Source organism: Drosophila kikkawai, chromosome 2R (assembly GCF_030179895.1).
Source record: "Drosophila kikkawai strain 14028-0561.14 chromosome 2R, DkikHiC1v2, whole genome shotgun sequence".
Classification (NCBI taxonomy): domain Eukaryota; kingdom Metazoa; phylum Arthropoda; class Insecta; order Diptera; family Drosophilidae; genus Drosophila; species Drosophila kikkawai.
The window spans coordinates 15,479,152-15,489,552 of record NC_091729.1 but is presented as its reverse complement, the minus strand read 5'-3'; the positions used below and the strand labels follow the sequence as shown (position 1 = coordinate 15,489,552).

General features: G+C 38.0%; 2 protein-coding genes across 2 annotated transcripts; both read right to left on the bottom strand.

The window, feature by feature from the left end:
* Positions 1–2,680: 2,680 nt before the first annotated feature.
* On the bottom strand, positions 2,681–4,743 carry LOC108074656 (fatty acyl-CoA reductase wat-like). The gene is made up of 5 exons (XM_017166773.3): positions 4,657–4,743; positions 4,484–4,596; positions 3,919–4,429; positions 3,163–3,859; positions 2,681–3,104 (listed from the first exon to the last, which is right to left on the bottom strand). Exons 1-5 carry the CDS (start codon positions 4,730–4,732, stop codon positions 3,017–3,019), a joined length of 1,485 nt encoding a protein of 494 aa, XP_017022262.1. The 5' UTR covers positions 4,733–4,743; the 3' UTR covers positions 2,681–3,016.
* A 631-nt stretch (positions 4,744–5,374) lies between these two features.
* On the bottom strand, positions 5,375–9,978 carry LOC108074669 (uncharacterized). Its single transcript, XM_017166788.2, has 3 exons — positions 9,778–9,978; positions 6,130–6,758; positions 5,375–6,064 (listed from the first exon to the last, which is right to left on the bottom strand). Exons 2-3 carry the CDS (start codon positions 6,755–6,757, stop codon positions 5,535–5,537), a joined length of 1,158 nt encoding a protein of 385 aa, XP_017022277.1. The 5' UTR covers position 6,758; positions 9,778–9,978; the 3' UTR covers positions 5,375–5,534.
* Between the last annotated feature and the right edge of the window lie 423 nt (positions 9,979–10,401).

The following is a 10,401-nucleotide window of genomic DNA, read 5'->3' as shown; positions in this document are numbered from 1 at the left end:
TCGGCTTACTCTTGCGACGTTTTTATTTCCCTTTCTGCTTTTTCAGTTTTGCATATTTTTCTTGTTCGATTTTTATCGCCACGTCGCCGACGACGAAAATGTTGCGCAAATATTTGCGCTTTTATGTGCATAGCAAAAACCTCTTCTCGCTTTTTTTTATGCCTTTTTTTCCCCCCCAATCGACTTGGAAATTTTTTCCTTTCATTTCTTTTTGTGCATTCAGATTTTCGCTTTGCAGATGCTTGTTGTTGCTGCTTTTTATGATTTACTTGTGCTTTATGTTTGTACTTTGCTTCGTATTTGTGTTTGTGTTGGTATTGGAATTGGTACACAGGAAAAAAATCGTATTATTTTCGATTTGTTATAGTCAGATTAATATTTAATGTATTTGAAAAGAGCAGAAAATGCATTGTTTTGGCTGATTTTTTGAGAATTTTCATAATGTAGCCCTTTATAAAATTTAAAGAAATTAAAAAAGAGTTTATTTCTTATTTACATGGATAAATAGACTCGGCTGTTGATGCTGATCAAGAATAAACATGATGTGTAGGGTCGAAAATTTTTAACTAAGTTGTATAATTTTGACTAAAATTATAAAAACCTGTCAAGGTATACAAGTTTAAAGTAAAAAAAAGAAATCATATTAAAATACTATAAAAAATTAAATGAAATTTTTTATGCATCAATGATAATATTTATTATTATAAGTTATTATAAGAAATTAATTTTATGAAAAATTTGAACTAATTTTATAATTTCAAAAAATTTAGATCATACTTTTAAATAGATTTTAAAGTTTTTTAAAAAACCCCAATGAAATATACACCCAATTCTTTCAGTGCTTTTTGTGTACACACTGTTGCAAAGGTAAATTGGATTGATAAATTGAAATCGCATTCCGTGGCCAAAGGGAGGAGGTGAATAAGCAGCGGGGAAGAGAAAGATAGAGAGCAAGGCGAAAGGAGATAGAGGAAAATCTTTTCCGTTTTATTTACCTTATTGATTTTCCCTTTTGTACAGGTCGCATTGTGTATTTGTGCACCCCCGGCCCGAGATAATCAAGCTGAAGTTGCATTTCCCCATTTAGGTGGCAAAAGTTTAATGGATTTTCCTTGATTCCCGACTCCGAAAAGTGTGCTTTAAGAACTTTTCTACTTCACCAAAAACACCTGGGCTGGAAGGTGCTACCCCTGACAATCCCCCCCCCCCAAAACATCCATCAAAGTCCGGCGTTAAAACCATTTCCATGTTCGCTTCCTTTTCCAAAACAAATTGTCGTCAAATAAGGAACATTGGAGCCATGACGTCACAGCTAATTAGAGTAAAATGTGGGGAAATTTGTTTCGGTGAGTGACACTGTCAGTGAGTCAAGTTTTTTTTTTTTTTTTGCTGCAATGGGCCTACTAATTAGTTGATTAAACGTAGCTTGGCCCATTGTCCATTTACTGAAACAAAATTGGGTCTAAACTGGTTTGCTTAAGTATGTGGAGAATAGAAAATATAGTGCCAGGTTTTAGCCTTGTCAATTAGTAGTCAAAAAGATATTTTTGTGCTGAAATCTAGAATTTGAAGATAATAGTTTGGGTTTTAGTTACACGAAATTTCCATTATGAAGTGGATAAAGCTTAATCAAGTTTAAATTTAAAGCTGTGCTTTAATTAGAAAAGTATCTCCAACACGTGCAGGTTAATAATCTCTTAGATAAAATATAAAAAAAAAGAAAAAGGTTAATTACAAACCAATTCCAATAAATATTAAATAGCTACAAACATTTATTCAGTTCAATAAGCATGGAAATATTTACTAATTACACTAGCCAGCTTAAATTTAAATTATTTAAACTTGTCTTGTATATGTAAGATTTTTTAAAGATATTTTTTAAATATTTAAGAAATACTACTTAAAGTAAAAATGCCACATTTAATTTAATTAAATTTTTAAATATTTCAAACTCAATGTTGTTACCTAGTGTAATTCACCTGAACTTAATTATTTAGTATAGAAGATTTTAAATACTTGCAATGTTTTGATTTAGATTCTACACTTGAATGTGAACAAATGGGTTAAAAAATGATATGAATAAATAATTTATAATTGATCTACGTTATTATTAAGACATTAATTTGAGTATAAAAGCGGATCAACTTATCCAAACTTATTTATTGTCATTTAAAATGTTTTCCGGGCAAGCTATTTTGTTGAACTCATTGTGCTTTTACATCTAGTCAACAGGGTATAAGAAATTGTCCTATTTGGTATATAAAATTGTATATTTATTTTTTTTTAATATTCTAGATTACCTGCAAAGTGGAGTTCACCAATGTCAAGAGCATTACCTTGGACCCAGAATTCGATGAGTTTAAATATTGCTTTCCAAAGTCCGTGAATCGTACTTACAAATACCTTTCGTTGAAAGTCAATCTGCATAAAAGGCCAATAACCAAGGTTAAGGTAGGTATTTATACATTTGATTCTTAAGTGCAGTGTATAATATATAGAGTATATTTTCAGATAAATGTTGGACTGTTTAAGCGTTATAGTGGCTATAGGCCCTTCCTTTATAATCTTACTGTTGATGCCTGTAGATTTGTAAAGAATCCAACCTCCAATCCCATAGCTGGCTTTCTTCACAGTTTATTCAAGACTCACTCCAATATTAATCATTCTTGTCCCGTTGATGTGAGTTATTTGTTTATATGTATTGTTTATTATTTTTTTTTAGATTAAATCTTTGTTTCTTGTTTTTGCAGCATGATGTAATTGTAGACAAACTTCCCACCGAGTTTGTCAATAACCAGCTAACTAATGTCCTGCCCTTTCCCCATTGTGACTTTCTTTTTCATTCAAACTGGATTGCATATGATATCAATCGTGCTACGGTTGATGTTTACTTTACACTTTCTTGATTTTGACTTTCGCTACTTGTGCATAATGTTTAATTTCAGTAGTATTTACATTTATTTACATCACACCGCGGCAGTCTAAGTTAATTGCCTATTTTAATTTATCCTGAAATTCAAATGAAAAGCTTAACCAAAGTCCAGACGGCATAGCTTACGGCAATTCCCAGTGATAGTGCGTGGGCATAGTGCAGGTATTTGAGACTATGAAAAAAGATAGAAATTCCTTATCTTATCTTATCAGTTCAATGGAAAACCTTACCGATCCTTGAGCTTCAGAGCCTTGGCCAGAGACTCTGGATTCTTGGGGTCCTTGGCAATATATCGTCGAATGCCATCTATACAGAGCCTGAGATACTCGTTCCAATCCACACGATGCATATCAAAGTCATAAGAGCTTCGATCCCGCTCGGTTAACGTGTTCAACAGTCGCTGGGTGTTGGTCATGCCAAAGTTAAAGGTGGTGGTGGTAAATAAGCGTACCACTTCTATATTCTTGTGCACCTTTTGGTACAACTTGGTCAGGATGGGCTTGCGGCCCGTGAGACGTAGTAGGGTGTCAAAAAAGTAACCCGGAATTTTGTGATAGAAAATTGTGGCTAGCGGAAACAAATAGGGGGAAACTAGGAGGATATACGGATACCAAATCATATGGGACAGTGGAGTATTGTCTCGATTCACAACCAGTAACTCGATAAAGGAGCCATAGGTAATATGGTTTGTTTCTGTGGGAGCGAGAGTGTATATAGGGGGAGTCTCTTTCTTAGATTTTACACCCAATTCCCAGGCACAGGCCAGTGTCAAATTAGCGCAATAATCAGCGGGAACAACCGCGATCTTGACATGATTATACGCCATAACAACTCTCACTATTCCGCGAGCTCCACCATAAATTAGGGCCAGGGGTCCAAACAGATTGTCTGCCCAACCAAGCAAGGGATCCTTGTAGGTGGGCATAACTAGGAATTGAAATGTTTAAGCATCACAGTTCGGAGAATCATTAATCCCATTCACTTACCGATTGCGGGCCGGAAGATGCAGATGGGCAGGTCACCCGATTCCCTACGAATCACGTCCTCTGCCAGGGCTTTGGTGTAGGTATACGTGTTGGGATAGGATCCTACCAATGTCGAGGTCATACTGTCCAGTGTCTCATCACTCAAGAGCTCACTCAAGGCCAGGATTGTGTCCGAATCATCTTTAAGATTCTCCGGATAGAACCTCTCATCGATGTCGGTCAACACACAATTGGAGTAGGCGGTGGAAATGTGGACAAAGGCCACCAGCTGGCTCATCTGCTTGGCCAGCTGAAGCATCAGCCGGGTGGCACGGACATTGATGGCCAGGGACAAATGCATGGCCTCGTCGAAGCGTACGGTGGCAGCTCCATGGATAACGACCTGTACCTCGTTAACCAGGAGCTTTCGATCCTTTTCGCTTATGCCCAGATCCGGTTCCAGGCAATCGCCTGCAATGGGAGTTACCCGCTGCAAGGCCTTCGGCTGAGCCTGGAGGAGCACTTCAAAAATCTTTGAAGTTGAGATTGAAAACTAAGCACTTTCTTAAATCCGGCGAAGACTCACCGGGTCCTTCTCCCAGGCTGAGGTGCGTCCTTCAATAGAGACTCCTCGCTTGGGCCTGATCAGCGAATAGATCCGCTTTACCTCCGTTGTCCTCAGGAGTTTCTCAGTGGCCACTGAGAAAGGGAAAGGTATGATTATGTGTCTAACGGAAATTCCTTTTAAATTCGGAATACCTTTTCCCAAAAATCCCGAACCACCAGTTAGGAAAACTGTCTTATTTTTAAAGAATTCGGGTATTCCGGGTTCCATGTTTGCGCGGTGCCGTGCTAAGACTAAAAAGCTTTTCAAAAACATTCTTGCGTTTTATTCAAAATTCAAAGAATATATTTGAGTAAATTATATTGCATTCGATACTGACGTTACGTAAGCACTTAGCCATTCATAGGTCATGTAATGGAATGAATATATTTCACTTTTCGGAATATTTTGAATTTTTTTGATCGTGCCACGGAAATTTTCGCAGACCGACTGTTAACAGTGCATATAGCAGAAATGGTATATACAATCGATATTGTATCGATATTTTATAGGAAAGTTTATATTTAAATTGATATTTGCCATAAATTGATATTATGTTTCATAAATTTCATTAATTAAAGTATTTTAAGAGATAAATCAATTACGAATGAGATAAATCACTTAATTACAATTCATCTTTGGACATTTTAAAACAATATCGAGGGATCAATGTTAAATGCGATACTTTTCGATATTTAAAGTTTAGGGTATTTTCAAGCGCTTATAATATCATATAACCATATTATTCCTTTTTATTCTACCTGGAAATTGTATATTTTTTTACGAAAGTAACTACAATTTGTTGTTTCTTTGACTTTCAAGTGTTTATTCGATAAATTTCAATATAGAAAAACTATAAATCTACGACAAACATGTTCAGTTATTTGGTATTGTGTGTGTTTATGTGTGTTTTATATGCAAGATGACTTAATTACATTAATGTTTCTGTCCGCGATCAGTGATCGATGATCGGTGTAGCGTGAAGGTAACCCTAACCCAAGCACCCGTGGCCCATGTCTTTCCCTTGTAGAGCTCAGTAATGACGCTGCATCACACGGTCCAGATCATTCCAGCTGCAGGAATAATCAATCTGCAGCAGACCCTTCTTGCTCAGTCCGAATTTACGGGCGTAAATTCCCGAGTAGAGCGAGGAGTCGCCTCCGCTGGAGTGCGGCGATGCCCCACGACGCTCCAATGTCCTATCCGCCACACCCAAGGTGCCATAGAGGGTGGATGGAGCGGCGTATATAAGCGACGTGGCCTGCTGCTGGCACTCGCTGCAATCCGTTATGCTGCAGTACGGCAGTGTAGCGTACGGATTGCAGTAGTCGTAAGCGGGCGAGAGCGGTGGCGGGGCGGGAAAGTCGATCTGGGGTGGTGGATTTGTAGTGGCCATCTTTCCGCTACGCTTGCGCCTCGGATGTGGGGCTGTTCCATAGCCACTGGCCATGTGATTTTGACTGGGCACAGAGCGGCGCTGGAGAGTGGCAGCCCGCCGAGAGGGCAAAGGACGTTCATCTCCAATTGAGGAAGGATGCTCCATGGAGCTGGTACTAGAGAAGCCTGAATGATAATAGTTACAGTAAGGTAAGTTCGATTTTTAAGTAATTTAATTTAACTTATCTTACCCCCAAAGCCATTGTACAACTGACGCTGCTCTTCACCATATAGTTCCTCCTGCTCCTCTTCCGCCTCATTATCATCCAGGTGCAACTGCCTGGTCATGGTGGCCATGTAGTCCTCGTAGCGACTGGGCGCACCATAGACATCACTTCTGGCCGTATACAGAGGCTCCTTGCGGGCACTACGGCTCCTCCTCCTACTCCGACTCTGGTGACTCCTCTGGGGCACACAGCACTCCAGCTGGCACTGGGCCCGGGACACGCGACGCGTCTGGGTGTGGGGCCTTGGCATCGTAGCGGACATGCCCATGCCGTAGCCATAAGTGGGACTGGGTGTTAGGGAATTGTTGTTGGAATTGTTGCCACTGCCATAGGCGGGCTCTACCACCTCTTGACCACCCATGGTGACATCATCGATCTTTTTTCGCACATAATCATAGTTCTCTAGGTCCCAAGGATCCACATAGCAACGCTGCGAAGGCAGCAAGGTTGTGCCATAGATATCCTCCGTGTTGTCAATGGTGTAGTAAGGGGATTCCAGGGCGCCCACACCCTCGGAGGAGCTGCCAGGAGGCAAGGCCTGTTTGGGTCCAGTTCGACGCCTTCGCGGGGTGGTTTGACTGCGTTCACGCATGCTGCAAAGAGAGAGAAAATGTTAAAATATATAAATAAATATTTAAAAAATAAATATACATTAAATATATGTTTTTTATATATTTTCTTAAAGCTAAACTTATAAATATTATATAAACTTTAGCCGCAAAAACTTCATCTTCACATGGACCTGATGATCTCTGCTCCAAATCGTTTTCTGTGTGGGAAAGTCATAGAAAAACGTTGAAAATTAGAGGAGTTTTCACACGATGAAAACCACGAGCAAGTGCATCAACTGGTTGTTGGTTGTTATATAATGCATTTTGCAGTCACCACAACTCAGTCACTAACTAACTCTCTTCCGTCAGCCCAATCGAACCAGTTCTCCAGCATTGGCCGCGAATTTTCCCGCGTTGGATCTGAACAGGTATACATATCTATATAAATATATATATCTATCTCTTCTCTTGCAGGTGTTACACTTCACGACTTCACAGCAAACATTAGCCGGTTTATGGATCTGCATATTTTAGCATGGCCAATCAATTGGCATTCCAATTGCCAATAAGCCACCGACTGACTGGTTTACTGCCAAAGAAATTAATACAAAAATCTGCAAGCCAAAAACAAAATGATTTACCTATCGAATATTACTAAAAATATATATCTTTAATTAAAAGCGATACTGAAATAAAGCTCGCGCCTGCCAGTAATTATAAATATTTCATTAAAATATGTAAAACAAGTCAAGTGGAATAATTGCACTGCACAAAAAAAAGAAGAGACTGAGGGAAATAGCAAAGGTTTAACTAGAATGGACGTCTGAATGTGTCAATTGCAAATATCAAAATGTTTCGTTATTTACTTTTCCATGGGCAGTAAAAATTAATTAAAATAGTAAACGAAACTGTTTTTAAACCAGATTTAAGTTCGAAGCTTAAAAAAAATGCTTAAAATAGCTTAAATCTCCAGCGACCACTGAATGGAAGTCATTCAATTTTTATAAACACAATTTTTAGCTCTCATAAAATATTATTAATTTGCATTCTCTCTTGGCCTTTTTACTTCCCCTGAAACAGTTTTTCTTCTTTCAACTTAAATAGTTATGAGCATTTTTTTGTAGGCTTTTGGGTTTTTTTGTTCAGGTTTTCTATTTTTTGCCTCGGTTATGAGCTTGCAAACGCCCATTCGAAAAAAGGTTTTATGCAATCTTTTCAGAGGGGGCATTTGTAATTTGTGCATTTGCATAAAAATTCCGTGTTCGCATTGTTTTTGGCTGTTTTGTTTTAATCGCTTCGGTTATCGATTAACATTTCTATGGCTTTGACAAGCTAAAACTCATTTTCTTCATGTTGTGTGTACACAGAAAGAAAAACACCATGACTTGGCAGAGGAAATCGTGTATCTTGCGGCTCTACAACTTTAATGGCATGAATCCAAACATTAAATATACACAAGATGTATTTTGAATGCGTTTTCAGCTATTTGCCTGCCAAAGAAAATAGTTTTTGGGCTTTTGTCATGACTTATTTATTATTCAAACGAAATCAAAAATGTATTGGCAGCGAGGGTGGCGAGGATATATGTGTGAATAATATTAAATCAATTGCAAATGTTTTAAATATTAATGGGAGTTTTCAGGATGAAGATATTGCCTTATTTACTTTCCTTTGAAAGCTTAATATTTATAGAATTAAATTTCAAATAAATTTCTGATTTAGAAATAGGAAAAACATTTGCATTTCATTTATTTCACCTCATTACGTATACGCAGTGTGGCCATTAGCCATAGAAAGCTAATTGCCTGGGCAGTGTTTAATCGCAATTAAAGTTAAATATTCACTTGCATTTAGCCTGGGTATAGTTGAAACCACTTATGGCCCCAAGTTCCTTTCCTGCTAATTAATTGGCATCTTTGGCCGAGACTTCCACCGCTCTGCGGTTGACTGATTGCCCCGGTCAACCTCAGAGGCTCCGGAGTCAAACAGCCTCAGCCTCCGTTTGAGTCTCTGTGGTTCATCTCGGCACAAAATTGCCCCTTTGACTTTGGCTTTGGGCCATTTGCATACCAAATGTGTCAAGTTCGAGTCGAATTACTTTGTGTAATTTGGAGTTAAAAGTGGTTTAGCGGGTGATTGATAGTCGCTGGCTACCTGCATTAGTTTCCATAAATATTTATTTGATTTAACGGAAAGGTATTGAGTTGAACTTTATTAAAGATGCATAAAATATACATAGATACCAAACAACTCTTTTAGGTTTTCTTACAGTCCCTAAGAATTATAACAAATATTATTTGACTTTTTAAGTTTGATTTCTATATAAACGTTATAATATTCTAAATCAAAATCTTAAAATCAATCATGTGATGTTATTAAATAATACAATAAATATTTTATACAAACTATTTTCTTTTAATGAATTTAATTTAATTTATTTCGCCTTCAAAATCAATTAATCTTATATTAAAACTAACTTTTAGCCACAACCTGTTCACATGGGTATTTTTTTTTTATTTTTTCATTCAACACTAATTATGCAAAAAAGTAAAAATAACATAAATATTTCAACATCGAAGATAATGCAAAGTAACTGGAAACAAGTTTGCCAAATGCCAGGCGGCGGCGACCTTGTTAGATATTCGAAAAAATGAATATTTATTCGAGTGATATCATGCCCAAAGGCGGATTTACATGAACCAAATCCAGAGTGGACTAAAATTTATACAACCGCACCCCCAAGATAAAAGAAGATCTGCAAAATGTTTAAGAATGAATCACCGAGGAAGAACAGTTCGTCGGCATACCTGGGCGTACCAGGAGTAACCCTAAATGGTGTTCATTACAATGCCACTGATTTTACATTTACATTTACAATATATTTAAGATTCAGAGACACCCACGCCGAAGATCACTCAATCTTGACAAGCCCACAGACACACACACACACAACCGTTGATGAAGCTGAAGATACACCTCAAAAGATCTTGGGACGCAGCCCACATGTAAATCCGTCAACTTTCTTTGCTTTTGACACAGTTTTCTTGACGGCTTCATTCACCTTTTTTGGGAACAGGAGAGATAGATATTTGAATCCAAATTGGTTTGTTTTCTTTTTGGTTCCCGGTCACTTGTCACTTTGCTTGCGGTAGAACGCCTTATTTTATGGTCACAATTCTTCGGTGTAATTTGCGAATTTCAAGCACGTTCGAACCGTTCATGATCAACGCGCATGCGCAGCCGCGTTGTGTTCGCTTCTTCGACCGGCACTCAACTGTTTTTGGCCAGCTTTGTTTGTCTTTCAGCCCGCAAAGTAAACCTGGCCAACAGCGAGCATGTTCGACGTGGTTTGATCTTCGCGGTTGCCGTTGATAGAGGTTCGCTGCTCTTTTGGGGAGTTTGCCAATTTCCATCAAAATTAATTAGAGTTTCCATTCAGCTTTTTATGGCTTTGCGTTGAGTGTAATTTCGGGGCGGCTTGTAAATTAATTAGCAGTAAATTAAAGTGACAGCAAGTGATTATGTCACAGGCGGAGAGCGCTCTTAAAAGTCACATTGATATGCAAATTTGTGAGTCGTTGAAATGCGGCTGCGACTGCGATCCGAAGAAATGTTAAAGAAAAAATGAGAAAAAAGTACACGATTTTTTATAAACAACAAATGGAAAATACTCTTTTTAAGTTGA